The 17,604-nt window shown below is 38.0% G+C and overlaps 1 protein-coding gene across 1 annotated transcript in view; it reads left to right on the top strand.

The window, feature by feature from the left end:
• The window catches only part of ANKAR (ankyrin and armadillo repeat containing), an 88,215-nt gene that overhangs the window by 24,717 nt on the left and 45,894 nt on the right, over positions 1-17,604 (top strand). The window contains exons 8-12 of the mRNA XM_032638425.1: positions 3,811-4,012; positions 6,799-7,007; positions 9,602-9,706; positions 11,270-11,511; positions 16,623-16,791. Of these exons, the coding sequence (XP_032494316.1) occupies positions 3,811-4,012; positions 6,799-7,007; positions 9,602-9,706; positions 11,270-11,511; positions 16,623-16,791 (927 nt within the window). The remainder of the gene's footprint in view (positions 1-3,810; positions 4,013-6,798; positions 7,008-9,601; positions 9,707-11,269; positions 11,512-16,622; positions 16,792-17,604) is intronic.

The raw sequence follows: 17,604 nt of genomic DNA, 5'->3' as shown, positions 1-17,604 counted from the left end.
TATGCTGCCATCTAGTGACATTAACAATCTGAGGTCTGAGGAATGAGTCATTCTTGCTGAGGTGAGAGACTTGACCTAAGTATTGTGTATGATGAAAACAGAAAAAAATTTAAAGGATACACCTTCTATATCTATATCTAAAAGGCTATACCTTCATACTCTATATAGGCTAATTCAAGGAGGGTTTATTTTTCAAGAAACCATTTACAAAGACCTGAATTTTGTAAGGGGAGGGTAATAGTTATGCAAACCAGCCACCTTCTATTGGTGGAAGAACAGCTAATGTGAGATGACCAGAGAGGATAAGTATCCTGACCTCATCATCCTCCTTCTCCAGTCTCCTGCCAGGGCTCCTCATTGGCAATTACTGACAAGAAGCCAAAGGACAGGGGTTGCAAAATCTGCAGAGGCAGAGAGCAGGGAGCATCTTAGAGGGAGGTGAGTGGGCCTGGAGGGGGAAAAGAAAGCTTATCTACAGGCCCACCTACCCTGTAGGAATTTGCAATTGAATAACAATAGTACACCTCCTGCATCATTGCTCTGTTTTTTCCCCTTTTTCTTTTCTAAATATTACTTATGGCTACCTTGTATAATATTTATTTGTTTATTGTGGCTTCCTCCATTGAATATAAGGTCCATAAGGGCAAGGATTTGGTTTACTCTGCCATAGTATCCTAGTGCCCAGGAGAAAGCCTGGCGTTAATAGGTAGTTGGGAATAGTGCTGTGTGAACGCATGATGGATGAATGCAGGGTAGCATTTCATAATCACTGGCATTATTAATATACAGTGATGTACTATAGAAGTTCAGGGAAAATTCAGGGAAAAGAGAAAAATGGCTTTCAGGTCCCATTAGAGCATCTGTTCTTTAGACCAAGGTTCTTTCTCTACCCGAGAATAATTTCTGCAGACTACATAAACCCCTCCAGAACTTCCCTGATTCGAGCATGACTAGGACAGTGTTTCTCAGCCTCAGCACTACTGACGTTCGGGCTTGATAAGTCTTTGCTGTAGGGGCTATCCTATGCACTGTAAAATGTTTAGTAGCAGCCGTGGCCTCTACCCACTAAATGCCAGTAGCAACCCCTACCCCAGCTGTGACAACCAAAATATCATCAGACATTGCATATGTCAAGGGGAGACATTTCGTCCCACTATTATTGGATAAACTTTCAAGTATGTCGGAATCACACAGGTATCTTGTTAAATGCAGACTGATTCGGAGGGCTGGCTGACAGCCGAGATCCTGCATTTCTATTAAACACACTTTAAAGGAGTAAGGGGGGCGGGTGTAAGAATAGTATTCCTGCCCCTGGGTTGTGCTGAAATATTTTTGAATATTTCAAAATATTGAAGGAAGGAAGGTAGAGAAGAGAAGGAGAGGGTCAGTGGGGAGGTTAGCATTGTTTAAAACAAACAACCAACCAAACCAAACCGAACAAACAAACTTCAGTTCATTTTGATATGTTTCTCCTGCTGAGCTAATTGCGTTTCATTGATTGAAATGAACCAAAATGTTCTGTAGTCCTATGATTAGGTCTCAGTCTTTTGGGGAACTTGTGCTCCTGAACCATGAACTTCAACTTGCTTCTCAGTCCCTGCCTGCCCCTTAGGTGGATCAGGATGGCTGAAGGGGACTGTAATTGGGTACTTCCCTTCCCCCAGGCAGGTTAGGCTCCGATAAAACCTCAGCAGATGAGGCTCCTGAGGACCGACTGGCCTTGTTAAGAAAATTAAAATGCTGTGGTGTATTTCCAAATGGTTCCTTTCCCCCTTCCCCTGCTGGAAGCACAAGGGGGTATTTCTTCAATATTAACTGTGAGGACCTGGTCGAGCTCCTGGAGGTAAAACTCTTTAGAGCATGGGGGCCTCTTACGACTGTGCCCCCTGGAGTTTCTGACTATCAGACTTGTCCACACTGAGCCACCAGCAATTTGTCAATTACACATCAGGTTTTCTGACCCTGCCACTGGTTCCTATAGAGGTTTCTGCTCTTGGATTTCTGCTCCAGTAAGTTGTGATTCTCTGTATCTGCCTGTCTATCTCTCTAGTTTTGGGAGCAGCATTTTTGCCCTGTGACCTCACTTCTCTAATGGATCTGAGAAGAGTTGTTCATTTTTCAGTTTGTTCAAGTTTTTACTTGCTTTTAGGATGGATTGGGGACTTTTAAGCTCTTTACATGCCAGAGCAGAAACTGGAAGACTAAGCAGTAATTTTAAATAAATAGATTTGGGTCAGATGTTATAGATTATCAAAGACTATGATATAGAGCTTAGACTACTAAGGCAGGCAGGAGGCCATTGGAATTTTCTGAGTTGGGAGAAAAACAGTGCTTCACTGAGGAAATACCATTTTGGCTGATGAATAAATAAGACAGGTAGACCCCAATCAGAGAAGTGTTGTTTGGGAGAAGGAAGCTTTCAGACAGCAGAAATAGCCCAGGGTGACTGGATAATTCATCATCCAAATCAGGGAGTTTGAAAATGGAAGGGCAGTATTAATAATTATGCTGGGGCAACAGGCACAGACCAGTACTTTCCTGGACGGTCGGTCACCCTACATTTGAGGAGCTACAAGAAAGCCCAAATAAAGAGAACAAGGTGTGTATGTTGCCTTTCTTTCTTTCTTTCTTTCTTTCTTTCTTTCTTTCTTTCTTTCTTTCTTTCTTTTTCTTCCTTCCTTCCTTCCTTCCTTCCTTCCTTCCTTTTCCTTTTTGGAGGGGGGATGGTTCAGGTTAAGTTGGAGCCAGTGCATCCTTTTCCTGTACTAATGTTCAGGTGGCCTCAAGAAGTCACTAAAGAGTTTTAAACAAGGAGGTAAAAAGATCAGATTTACATTTTGAAAAAGTGGATTGGGAAGGGCAAGAACAAGGTGGGGATATCAGTTTGGAGATGATTATGGCCTTAAGTAGGGTGGTGATGGCAGTAAAGATTACGTTCTAGAGATATTTAGACTTGGTGATGGGGACTGGTTATGAAGATGAAATGAGAGGAGTCTTTCAGGTTTCTGGTTTGTAGAACTGGCTGGATGATGATATCCTTCACTGAATTAGGGAGTGATGAAAGAGGTTTGGAGGAAAAGATAGGAGTTCAATTTTGAATATGATAAGTTTGAAGTGGTGTGTGGAGATGCCTAGTGAGATGGTAGATCTGGAGCTTGGGGAAGAAATCAGACCTAGAGACATAATACTGGGTGCCATCAACTTATAGATCGTAAATGAAACCATTGAGAAGATAAAAGTCTTAAGGCTCATTTAGATATCAGGACAATGAAAAGGTCCCAAAGGAGACTGCAGATAAGTATCCAGAGATGTTGGAGAAAAATAAGAGTGTCTCATACCACAAAAGCCAAGGGAAGAAACCTTTTTAAAACGGAAGAAGTGTTCAACTTGAGAAGTAAGATGAGACTTGAAAAACACCCACTGGATTTAGTGACACAGAAGCCTTTTATGAGCATATTTTTTTCAATTTTAAAGAACCTTTTCTCCTACTACAAAAGCTTTGAATAAAATGGAAAATAATTTAAACAAGAAATAGTTTATTTTATGACTTTTATACATTGACTTAATTTTTCAAATATTTAATATTTTCAGTGTTATTTATTCTTCTTAACTTATGAAGAAGTATTTATTTTTAATGGTCAGACATCCTGAGTTAAATAAAGAAGTATGGAGTTGCCTGAGTAAATCCTTTTAGTGATCTTCTTGGAGCTTTTATATCACAATACTAAGCTCTGTGGTCAGACATTAAAAAGGTGTGTTTTCAGAAATGTTAGCTCTTTGACCATTGAAGTAATTGTCCATCCATTCTAGGTCCAACACCTCTACACCTGGCAGCACAGGCTTGCTCATTGGAAACAACCACCTGTCTACTTTATTTCAAAGCTGATTACACACTTTCTGAAAAAAGAGGCTGGATGCCAATTCACTTTGCTGCTTTCTATGACAATATCTGCATCATAATTGTTCTCTGTAGGAAGGATCCTAGTTTACTAGAAGCTGAGGCAACAGCTGAGTAAGTTATTGAGCATTTGTAAAAATATAAATTTCTGCTTTCATGGCTTGCCCCAAACACTGACACTAAAAGGACTGGTTGTGATGATTGATTTGAAAGGCTATGTTGGGCTTACTCTGCTGTCCTTTCTAGTCACTGTCTTCTCCTACCACTTACCTTTAGAATTTATAAAAATGGGAACTTCTATTAACCTATGCATATTTTCTGGAAGAATAAGGAGTAAGCCCTAGGAAGTTTTTCCTAACCTTTTCCCAAAGGTGTGGTTCTACAGATTAGTTTATCAGGTTAACTACTGATACTTAGTGTCCTGGAAGAAGCATGAGACAAGGGAGGAGAAAGTTGTCCTAAATTGGACCTTATACAACCAGGAGGCAGCCTGAGGGCTCCAGACCAAGGTGGATAGACAGTGGACAGTCGGAGAAATATCTAGTGGTATCCAGAATAGAAAGACATTAAAAAAAAGAAAATAACTTTGCAATAGGGAAACATCCCAAACGGTGTTCTGTTTCACAGCTTAGCAACCTTTAGGGTGGAGGTAAACCTTCTCCTGAGGATACATTCTTGGCTAGTAATCTAAATACCAGGTTATTATTTTGGTTTAGGCATAGTTTCAGATATTTTTGGGTCTTCAAATAACTTGTCGATTATTATTTAGTGTAGAAATAAATCCTCCCTAGGTTGGGACAAAGATGTGTGTGGAAAAGCTTTCGGGAAACCAGGGTCTCTGGCTAATAGATTGTCTGGCAAATGGATTCTGGAAAGAGCCATGGAATGTGGAGACCTGAGTTCAGTTCCTAGTTCTGTCATATTTTGACAATGTGTCTTTGAGCAGAAGGGAGCTAAAAGACTGCGTGGATTGTAAAAGGTCAAACAATTGAAAATCAGAGGTAGAAGTAAGAAGCTATCTGTGAACTTAAGGAGGAAGCAAAGGATTCGTAGAGAAGACAATTACCAAGGTTGAGATCTATGTGGAGCCAATGAGGAGTGTGACCAGGCTGATGCGTATGAATGTGGAGCACAAATGAAGGTATGACAAGGACCTGAGAGATCAGGACACAGATGGTAGTTAGCATGGGTGCTGAATAGAAGGAGGCATGTTGGCGAGGCAGCCAATACATGAGCTAGGCTGGAGGAAGAGGACCCACTTGGCAGGGGGCTGTGGCAGTGTGGAACTGGAAAGGGTCATAATATAACTTGCTGACATATTTTTCAAGTGAGGAATATCAAAGCGATGGTGTTAGAAGTCGGAGTTATCTTTATTCCTACCACTGAGTAGGCGAAAGACAGGAACAGGAGGAGAACTCTCCTGTTAGAATAGAAAAGGGAGAAAATGAAAAGATGTTTACTCATAAAGGATGAGTTTCCCCCAGGCCCAGGAAAAAGAGGAGAAGCTTGGGGCCAGCTGGATATTGGTGAGCGTTCAAGGACAGGCAGCAAGAGAAAGGGGCTTCATGAAGAGAAGAAGGCATGGGTATAAGGATAAAACATAAAAGTAATGTTTGAGGCAATGTGATATGGTGAAAAAAGGCAGGGGGACTATGTATGAAGACTGTGCTAATAAGCACCTTATTCATCCCTTACACCAAAACTGTCAGCTGATTTTTGTTACTCTCATAATTTTACTGACAAGAAAGTAACCCAAGTTGCTTAAGGTCACATTGCTAGTCAGTAGACCTGTTAGTTAAGATACAGTTGAAGTTGCCGTGACAAAGCTAGCCCCAAATATCTGTAGTTTTAAAAAAGATAAACGTAGTTCTTTTTCATGAAGTCTGGGTTGGTGTTCGAGGGCTGGCATAATGGCTTGGCAATATGAGAGACCCAGACGTCCTCTTGTTGCTTCTTCACATGTGGTTTCCATATCCTGGTACAAAATGACAACTCCTGCTTTCATTATTATGCCTGCATTCTAGCCATGAGAAGAGAGAGAGAGGAAAAGTAATGGCACAGTCCATTTCTCTTTAAGGAATTGCCCAGGTAACTTCTACTAACATCACACAGGCCAGACACAGTCATGTGGCCATACCTACCTATACGAGGAGGTAGGAAATGTAGCATTTGGCTGGACCACCATGTGCCCAAGCAAAAACTCTTCACCATCTAAAAAGCAGATAGTGGGTTTTTGAGAGAAACTGTTAGTTTCTGCCACACTGAGGAAGCTGGGATCTGAGAAGTGGACATGAATTGTAAAGAATGGGTTAGCAACTGCATAGCACAGGGAGATCAGCTTGGTGCTTTGTGACCACCTAGAGGGGTGGGATAGGGAGGGTGGGAGGGAGATGCAAGAGGGAGGAGATATGGGGATATATGTAAATGTATAGCTGATTCACTGTGTTATAAAGCAGAAACTAACACACCATTGTAAAGCACTTATACTTCAATAAAGATGTTAAAAAATAATAATAATTAAAAAAAGAAATGGGCTGGAGCACTACCTGAGCCTCAGTTTCATCATTTGTAAAACGGGCTGATAATACTTGCCTTGCTTTTTCCTTCACTCTTAGAATTGTAGGGAGCCAATGAGATAGGATAGTCTAAGAACTCTGTACATTATCAACTTCCAAACAAATTGTAAGGCATGATAATCGAGTTGGGAGGGAGGGTAGGGGTAGCCAAGGCAAGGGGGGCAAATCTACTGGCATGTGGAATATACAGAACAACACTATGTAAGGAAGAGAAGATGATGTATAAATCAGACTTCCTCCAACAGCCATTTGGATAGTTTTACAAGAAGTAAATTTGACACTATGTGTGTGCTCAATTATTATGACATATTCCTTGATTTTTAGGAATCAGTGTACTCCACTGTTACTTGCTGCCACTTCAGGAGCACTGGACACTGTTCAGTACCTACTTTCTCTTGGAGCTAACTGGAGAAAAACAGATATTAAAGGAAATAATATAATTCATTTAGCAGTGCTAACCTTTCACACGGAAGTTCTCAAGCATGTAATAGAGTTAAATATTCCTGAACTCCCAGTCTGGAAAACTTTAGTAGGTGAGTACAGAACACATAATCTATAAATAAATGTTCTGATCATTATTCAGTTTAATTATTGGTACTTATTCTGAAATAAAACAAAGTAAAGCATGCATCATATTCTGAGTTAAAATCAGAAATACAAATAATACTGGACTATTTTTGTGTGTGTAAAAGTAGTTTTGTTTCTAAATTAAAATAAAGGAATAATAACCCAGACGATATTTCACATAATTATATTTATTTTATTTTCCAACTTTCTCCAAAAGTCCAGCCATCCTCGGCTCCATTAAAAAAAAAAAAAAAAGAGGTAGGAAATAAAGTTTGAGTGGAAAATATAAGATTTCTTCCAATTCATTCCTCACATCCTAATTTTAGAGACAGATTCAGCAACATCTTTCCTCATATTTTGATAATGTTTTGTGAAAAATTCTATTTGAGGTTTTCTCCCCCAATTTATATTCAATCTAGCCAGAAATATTATAAAGGTAAGAGTTGCTGGCCAACTGAATGTACACATCTAATTTTACTCCCTCTCAAGACCCTACTAAAATTATGTAGAGATTAAATAGCAGCAAACAAGCATTGAAGAGAAAACAGGAAAAAGCAATAAAATATTAAAAACAGACAGGCAAGTCTTAGGACGTAGCAGACCAGAGGAATCATTCCAAGCCAACTCTGGGAAAGCTGAGAACGTCTCAGATTCACACCATAAATCCCTAATAGGCTGGCTGGAGAACTGGCACTGCCAGTCAGGAGTGCTCTCTGCAGAGGCTAACCAAGAAAAACCTAAAGATCTAAAGCGGGGATTCTCCCCAACTAACAGGAAACTGGGAATCTGACCCAAGAGAAAAGCTAAGGGACTTTCAAAGATGACAGCAAAGGGAAGTCCCAGAATGGAAACTGTACCCAGACCAAAAGGAAAGTGTGGGAGGAATAACCAATAGGTACAAAGAAAACTAAGCAGATGAAATAAACTAAGGAAATTATTACCTCCAGGAAAAGCAAAAGTAAGCAGACACAAGGTAGTACACTGCAGTACTTAGGTGTGAATAATATCTGTATAGGCATTATAATGTAAGTGTTGAATTTTCATTTAAAAACTATATAGGGAAGGGGGGGAGCAGAGGAAATGGCAGAGCAGTGTTGAAAGAGATAGTTTCCCATTTATCATGACATGAAGTCAATGATGTCTAAAATTGATATAGCCAAAGGTAACTGTGTGTAAATATTTAGAAATGTGGAGATATGTAAATCACAGAAGGTATAGGGAAGAGTCCAAAGTGGCACTATCTGGAGAGAGAAATTCAGAAAAGTGGAGAGGGTGGGGTAAAGAACCGTTATATTTTGCTGTAGGCTTTTTAGTAACATTTAACTCTGAATCATGAGCATATATTACTTTAATAAAACTAAAGGAAAAATTAAACGAATTGGAGAATGAGAACTGACATTTCTCCCAACAACTCATTTTAGGATGGGATAAGATAAATAAATATTTAAGATTTTCAACCTACTGATGCACAAAGTCTGAGTAACTAGTTTCAAAACTGGCTCAATACCTGATTTTGGAATTTACTGGGTGCTGGGAACACCTTCCAAGTATATCAGTCCAAGAGATACTGGACGGAGTTTTCAGTGTTTATTTGCATGCATATATATCATTATATCTTAGTCTTTTGAGAGGTAACTAAGAAGACTATCCTGCTGCTTTTGATAAAGGCTAACACATTTGAAATGCAGTGGTAGGACCTTCTGGCCCCTAACAGTAACAACCTAATGGCACAAAAAATTCTTGACAGCCACTCCTTCCTACAGCAATTGTTGGGAAGTCCTGATAATGACATGAACACAACCATAACCATGAGCGTCTGGCCACTGCTTCTTTGCTTCGTGCCCTATAATAGCTCTTTCTCCTCACACTACCCATTTCCACTATGAGTAAAAGAAGAATTAGAGTTTATTAGAACTCCCCGGGATTAGCTCTTGGAGTGGAAGCTGAATTTTAAAAGAGAGTACCATGGAGTGAACCAGCTAGGTAGGAGTCAGGACCAGATTTGTTGTTATAGGGGCTGGGTAAAAAGAGATGAGCAAAGATATTTCTATGTGGTTTTGCTTGAACCAGAGATATTGTTTAGAATCATGTATATTTGTATTATTTCCTGTCTGGAGTATAAGTTCATTCAAGATTTTTTAAAAGTATCTTCTTCATACTCAGGAAATGTATAAAGCTTTAATGGATATTAAAATTTTATTGACAGTAATGTAGTTTACTTTGCTGTCCTTGAAAACCCATGCTCAGATTTTATTCAACAACTGATATCAGGCAAGAGAGAGGTATACTATTTTCCAACCAATCTAAGTCATTCAGACCAAAGATAAAAAATTTCAGAGTTTTTTAATACTAATTATATAGACTATAAACTTCAAAGAACATAGGTGTTCAATCCGTTTAAGCACCTCACATGCACAGAGGGGAATTTAATGAATGCAGTTGGTGGTGATATTGGTGACCTCAACTCATGGCTTCACTTGGCCTGTACAGAAACAGAATCAATCATTCCATTACCTCTTATGAAATTACAATGTGTATTTTTCTGTTGAAAACTTACCAGAAATGTTGCAGTGTGAAAGCTATAAAAGAAGGATGATGGCTGTCATGTCTTTAGAAGTAATCTGCTTAGCAAATGATGAATACTGGAAATGTATTTTGGATGCAGGTGATGTAAAATCTATTAACTATCTTTTGCTTATGCTATTTTATGTAGGGATTTATTCAATCACTTTAAAATGTATTTTTAATTATGGAGAAAACTTTTTAGTTGATTTTAACTTTCTATTTTTCTAAGATCATTTCCTTTACCTGTAAACCTTATATTTTATATTCCAAGTGGAAGCTGCACAGGATCAAAAAACTATATAAGGGCTTCCCTGGTGGCGCAGTGGTTGAGAGTCCGCCTGCCGATGCAGGGGACACGGGTTCGTGCCCCGGTCCGGGAAGATCCCACATGCTGCGGAGCTGCTGGGCCCGTGAGCTGTGGCCGCTGAGCCTGCACGTCCAGAGCCTGTGCTCTGCAACGGGAGAGGCCACAACAGTGAGAGGCCCGCGTACCGCAAAAAAAAAAAAAAAAAAACTATATAAATCTCATTTCTCTAAAAGTTTACAAACTTAAAAATTATATTAAATTACTTCATCATACTATCCTTATGTTTACTTTCACTTAAAAATTATCCCTATTCTGTATTGGCACACTTTATTTGTAAAAATAGCAGTTGCAATGTCAGGCCTGGGTTTGTAACTAGCTCTACATTTAGAACTTAGGCTAATTGCTTACTCTCTGCCTAATTTCCTCATTAATAAAATAGTTACTACCTCACAGGATTGTTTTGAGAATAGCACTTCCCATTATAACTTTCTGAAATGATGGAAATATTCTGTCTACAGTATCCATTATGGTAGCCATTACTCTAATGTGTATATTGGGCACAAATGAGATGCTTCATAAATATTTGTTGAATGAATGAAAAATTTATCATAAGTAGTCCCCTAATATGTTCCTAAAAACATGTACAAAAAGCTCTTTGTCCAAAAAAGTGAACCACAGATAAACAAGTCATGATGGAGGTTTCATTTAAGGTAGCTAAATACATATATACGTCCCTAATTATACCTATGATATTTCCAGCATGTCATGTGTGCTCTTTAATGTTTTTCCTTCACATTGAACTAAAGTAACAAGCATCCAACTGAACCCATATTTTCTATTTTCACCACACCCAGTGATTTTCATCTTTGAACAAACTGTAATTAATGAGGCTAAGACTGCTTTATACTAGATTCAGCACTTTTCATTTTTCAGTTGATTGTATAAAACATGGGTAAAACATAATAAAATGCTCAAATAATTATATAAATAACTGCCACACAAAGTTGATGCAGTAACCAAAACTGAACTCTACCATATGGTAGCTCAAATCATTTATATATCAATGATCTTAAGTCAAAATTCAATGTTTCAGCGGTGACTTAGTATCACCAATATGAAATGTATGATTGTGTGCTATGTGAAAATCAAATATGTAAACAATGAGAGCCGCCTACATTATAGAAAAGAAAGAAAAGTACATTTGCGTAGTTTCAAATGATAATTTTATAAATATTTTACAGAATTATTTGCTGTTTATATGGCAATGCCCATAAACATTATTTAAATCTTACCATGATAAATTGACTACAAATAGTTACAAACAATTCATGCTTTTTCTTGATCTTTTCATTGCAGGCACCATTCCTGCCTTAATCAATCTATTAAAAGGTTCCAAAATAAAATTACAGTGCAAAACAGTTGGGTTATTGAGTAATATCTCAACCCGTGCAAAGATAGTGCATGCTCTAGTAGAAGCAGGAGCTATTCCAGCTTTGATCAACCTACTGGTTTCTGATGAACCCGAACTACACTCTCGGTGTGCTGTCATTCTATATGATATTGCTCAACTTGAAAACAAGGATGTTATTGCCAAATATGTAAGCTCTTTTCATAGAACATCATTTTGACTGACTAACTCTCTCATATAGAAGCTAGAAAGATACATACCCATTTCATCATGCAGTGGCCCTCATAAACTCTCAGGGAAGAGCTCCAATCTTAATGAGGATATCAAAGAGAAAACCTGCCACAATCCCATGAGTGCCAAAATTAGACAAGAGCAAGATAGTACCAGAGCAAGCACAGCAAAGGGTTGTCTGTTTTCCCTGTCCCGAAGTCTCACAAGGCAACAGAGTGGGCCCAGGTAGATCATACCTGCACATTGGGTTTGTGTCAAATCTGAGGAACGCTGAGTTTAAGAAACCTAGGGGCTTCCCTGGTGGCGCAGTGGTTGGGAGTCCGCCTGCCGATGCAGGGGACACGGGTTCGTGCCCCGGTCCGGGAGGATCCCACATGCCGCGGAGCGGCTGGGCCGGTGAGCCATGGCTGCTGAGCCTGCGCTCCGCAATGGGAAAGGCCACAACAGTGAGAGGCCCGCGTACAGCAAAAAAAAAAAAAAAAAAAAAAAAAAAAAAAAAAGAAACCTATCACTTTGGTAGCAACCAGTAAGCAAGCCTATTCTTTGCCTGGCGGTAGACGTTACCACACCTTTCAAGAATGATAGCAGGATGAGCCAAGATCCAGTAAGTGATAAACAGCATTAGGATATGAGTAAAAGTTGTACTCGCACATGTACCACTTCTAGGGCCCACATCATGGGGTAATGGCATTATAATGAGAAAAACCACAGGCAAATGAAGTGAACAGTAATTCAAGGAAGTGACACATAAAATCTTGCTAGCTCCAGTTTGGCAAGGTCTGGGGAGGAGTTTATGTTACATAAGGAGGTGGTATCATCTAGGATAGCCTAGATGATATTGTGGTAATATCTCCCAAATATCAATGCTAAAAACAAATGAAGATTTATTTCTCAGTCAAAAAAAAAAAAAAAAGATAGCTACATAAAAATCCTGGAAAATGGCCAGGTAAAAGAGCTGTTACAATCTTGATACACTCCCAATACTGGTAGGAGTGCAAGAGACCAAGGGAAAAACTGTTTCTCAACAAAATTATCTGGTAAAACTATCACCTGGGACAACATGGAAGACCGGTCAACTGCTTATTTAGCTCTGGGGGATGTGGTTGCTTCTTGTTTTTTATGAGACGATATTAAAAGAAATAGTGCCATCTTGGCTATTTCTATTCTGGCTGGTAAATGTAGTCTATTTGTGTACTAGAAAGAATTAGAAGAAAAAAAAATTTTTTTTTTTGTGAACACCCAGCAATCTTTGCCATGCTGTAGTTTTTCAAATAAAACCCACCTTATTATGTCTATTAATATTTTAGGTAAGATCTTTTAAAGATATTTATAAATAAGGTTATTTTTATAGTTTTTGTCAGGTGACACTTCTTCATTATGGACTGAGTCATTTAGCATTATAAAATATACCCTTTTTGTCAAGTGCAATACTTTTGCCCCAAATTCTGTGTTGTCCAAAATTAGATTTGTGATCTTTGTGTTCTTTTGTGCTCTCATGTTTAATTTGGCTTTGCTTATCGTTTTCTTTTTAACTTTTTGGAGTCATTTTACTTCTTGCTGGTTGTTTTGTTATCAATCATTTGGAAAATATATTAAAAATTTTCCCCTCCCCCCAGGCCCACAACTAGAGTTAGTCAGTTAGTCTTATTCATTTAGACCTCACTTTAGACCTCTCCAGTGATTCTCATCACCCAGAGTTAGGATAAATGTGTCCCTTGTATGCAGTATATTTGGGTTTGCTTTGTCATTCACTTTTATTGAATATAGCTCATTTACATTTATTGATGTGGTGTTTAATCTTAGTTTTGGCATATTTTGTTATTATTTTTGGTTCTCTAAAAATCTTCTGCTGTATGAGCAGTGTTTTCTTCCTCTTTTTTTCTTTATCTTTAAATTCCAGGACTTACACATCGGTGTTAGTTACCTATTTTTCCTGGGGCTTGGTGTGACTTTTCAACACGTACATTCATCTTCTTTTATTTTCAAAATGTTTTCTTGAATTCATGTCTTTAAATATTTTTTCTGTATTATTCTTTCTGTAAATTCATAAACAAGTACTTTTTGAGAGTTTATTGTATGGAAATACACTTCTAGATGTTAGAGTTATAGCAGTGAACAAAACAGACAAAATCCCAGCCTTCGTGGAGTTTTTATTCCAGTTGGGGGTAACAAGACAATAAAGAAAATAAACCAAATATAGTATATTCGATGAGAAGAGATGTTAAGGAGGAAAATAAAGCAGGGAAAGGGAAGGGGGGAGCTTGGCAAAAAATACTTCACTAAGAAGCTGGCATTTGAAAGAGGGAGAGGGGTGGGGGAGGGATGGATTGGGAGGTTGGGATTAGCAGATGTAAACTATTATATATAGGATGGATAAATAACAAGGTCCTGCTGTATAGCACAGGGAACTATATCCAATATCCTGTGATAAACTATAATGGAAAAGAATACGAAAAAAGAATGTATATATGTGTGTGTGTGTGTAACTGAATCACTGTGCTATACAGCAGAAATTAACAAAACATTGTAAATCAACTATACTTCGATAAAATAAATTTAAAAAAAAGAAGTTGGCATTTGAGTACAAACCTAAAATAGATGAGGAAGTGTGCCATGTTTTTCTGTTGGGAAGAGCATTCTAGGCAGAGGAAACAAATGCAAAGTAAATGAAGTGAGAGTATGCCTGGCATATTCAAGGAATAGCAAGTAAGCAAAAGTAGCTGAAGAAAGAGAAATAGGAGACACCTTAGCTGGGTAATGGTGGACCACATCATGTAGGGCCATGTGGATAATTGTTAGACACCCCTGGCTTTTTCTCTGAGTATGTTAAGCATTGAATAATTTTGTTCTGGGAAGTTCCATGAAGAGATTTATATCACTCTACCTTCTGTGTTGAAACAGGTGGGCAAGGGTGGATGCAGCAAGACTAACTAAGAAGCTATTTTGGTAATCCAGGTGACAGACAGTGGTGTCTTGAACCAGGGTGGTAATAGTGGAAATGGTGAGAAGTAGTCATATTCTGTATTATTTTTCTGGGAGCTGAGTCACCAGGAGCTGTGGGAAAGCTGAAAGATCTGGAGGGACCTCAAAGGAGACTAAGAAGGAATGGCCACCGAGGTAGGGGGAAACCTGAGGAATCTGTTGTCCTATCAGCCAAATGGGGAACATGTTCAAAGAGGAGAAGAATATCAATAGTGTCAAAGGCTGTTGTAAGATGAAAGTCAAAAGTTGACTGTTGAATTTACTGATCACTGAATTAACTTTAATTAACTAATTAAATCTTAACTACACTTCTCTTTGGGAATACCACTTATTTGTGTATTATATCACCTTTTCCAGTTTTATACAGCTATCATTTTCTCTCTAGTCCTTTTCTACTCACTGTTTTATTTCATTTTTTTCCCCCTCAATCCTATCCTCCTTGTCTCTTGCTATGTTTTCTGGCCTTGTTATTTTTGTGTAGATTACAGTTTGGCTTTTATATTTTTCCACATCTTTCCTGAGCTTTTCCAGCTTTTGTTTCACCTCTCCCTGTCTCAAAAAATCTTCCCTGAACACTGATGTCTCTCCTGCGCGCCCTTGTTTTATAGAGGTGATTGCCTAATTTTTTTCATTGATAACAATATACCATTTTCAGTTAAAGTTTTTCATCTACTTTATGGCATATTTTTCTTACAAGCATTCTTTATCTGTCATAAGTTTTTCCTATTTTTAATCTTATAATATATTTGGACAGATCCTGTTCTACTTCCTTTTTGAACATTACTCACTTTGAATTAGATAAGTTCTTTCTGGTCTAGCTATTTGCAGGAAATGCATGTGGGAAAGGGCCCAGATCCATGTTCTAGGCTAGCAAGAATATGACATATGCTACAGGGTTGTATGCATGGGTCTGTTCAGCTTCACTTTCCCTTAGCCAGCAGAGACTGTTGCATAGTACTCATAATGTGGATTCTATTTCCTCCACAATGCAAAAGTCTATCTCTTCCTTTTTATCTCACCAATAAGACTACTTGTTCCAAACCTCTTATTGGTATCATTCTTTATTCGTCCTTGCCCTCCTTAATTTTTGAAACTTTAGGACAAATTGGTCCAGGAAAGATCCTGCTGCCATCCTCCATACCCATTCCTCTTGTTCCAGACGGGTGTGTGTGTGTGTGTTGTGTGTGTGTGTGTGCGTGTGTGTGTGTTGTGTGTGTGTGTGTTGTGTGTGTATGTGTATGTTTTTCTGCCCTTTAGGTAGCAGCCACTTACTTTGGAAAACTGTTCTGCCAGTATTTCCTGTAGCCAGTGGCCATGGGAGGTCTCGCGCATCCCTGTTGGCTACTCATAAACATTTATTATGGTTCAACATTACCGATGTCTCCTAGCTTTATTGAAAATGACATTACATTTCTGTTTCTTATCTTCTTTAATATCCTTTCATTAATTCTGTTAGTAGGGAGAAATGCCATCTTTAATCCACTTAAAATTAAGAAACTATATTAACATTTAAAAATAATATTTTGTGTTGCATAAATATAATTACCAATTACCAGTGTGATGTATACAATAGCAAATATTTCCAAATGGGCACTGTATTCAATTGGTATTACTTAGTTGTTTCACTTTTAGATACTTAAATGTTACAGTGAACTTGCAGCCTCAAATTATTTTGGTATAGAGGAGACTATTTGAAAATATATTTATAGAGACTTCCCTGGTGGTCCAGTGGTTAAGACTCTGCACTTCCAATGCAGGGGGTATGGGTTCGATCCCTGGTCGGGGAACAAAGATCCCACATGCCATGTGGTACAGCACAGAAAGGAAGGCAGGAAGGAAGGAAGGAAGGGAGGGAGGCAGAAAATATATTTATAGAATACTTTCTTTAATATTGAAGCATAAGATATGCTCAAAGTTGTAATAACTGTCATTTAATGTGCCATATCCGTAGACACATTTGTTTATGGGCAGTTTTTCTCTCCTAAATAAGCAGATATTTATAGCAAGAAAGATTATAGACTTGTGTTTCTAAATAAAGATAGCATACATCTTAAATAAATTCAATTAAATCTTTTTGTTTATTTTTAGAATGGAATTCCAGCTCTGGTAAATCTTTTGAACTTAGACATAGAAAGCGTGCTAGTAAATGTAATGAACTGTCTACGGGTATTATGTATGGGAAACAAAAACAATCAAAGAGCAGTGAGAGACCATAAAGGCATCCCGTATCTTATCACATTTCTGAGTTCTGAGTCAGGTAAGTCTTTAGTTCTATATATTTTAAAGTGACCAGATATATTAAGTGAAGCAAATACATGTTTGGACTTGTCCTTTATGATAGATGTCCTGGATTTATCTTAGGATGGAACTAGACATATGTAACATAACCTAACTTCTGAAACACTTAAATTTAAGCTGCTGGATTTATAAAAGGAATTGACTCTCAAAGCCGTAATTTTTTAAATGTTGAACTAGATATTTTTATAAATGGAAATATTGGCATGAGTAATGAAAATAATGTAGTTAATATGCCCAGGGACTCAAGTAGATGTCTCCTTGTATGAATAAGACACACATTGATCATTGGAAGCTACTTTTCAAGTTACAATAAGGACTTCAGATTTGCTGTTAGATATTTGATATCAGAATTCAAGGTCATCAGATCATTAGGTTAATTAATGATTAATTAATTAACTTCAGTGCCTATGAACACCAGGAACACCAGAAGCTCTGAGGCAGTTTCTGCAGCTACTGCAAATGGTCTCTCAGGTTCTGTAAGAATTTTCTCATTACAGTGAGCATACACATAAACTTAAAATCTATGGTTTTCCCCACATTTGGGGGAATAAAAAATTGGGGGAAAGGTTGTATGTTTTTCTTCCTGCTCAGTTTATCACCTATCTTTCTATCCTAGTCCTCCAAGAATGAATACAGAATAAATATGTTGGCTAAAATGTAAGACAAGGTTATGGATAAGGGGATTGTTGCAGAAGGCTTTCTTTTACTTTAGAACTTCAAATTTAAGCAATTATCATCTTCTAAGGACCTCTATCATGTAGTGAAATCATTT

Source organism: Phocoena sinus, chromosome 7 (assembly GCF_008692025.1).
Source record: "Phocoena sinus isolate mPhoSin1 chromosome 7, mPhoSin1.pri, whole genome shotgun sequence".
NCBI lineage: Eukaryota > Metazoa > Chordata > Mammalia > Artiodactyla > Phocoenidae > Phocoena > Phocoena sinus.
Note: the sequence above shows the minus strand (reverse complement) of the source record. Positions and strands in the feature narration are given on the sequence as shown.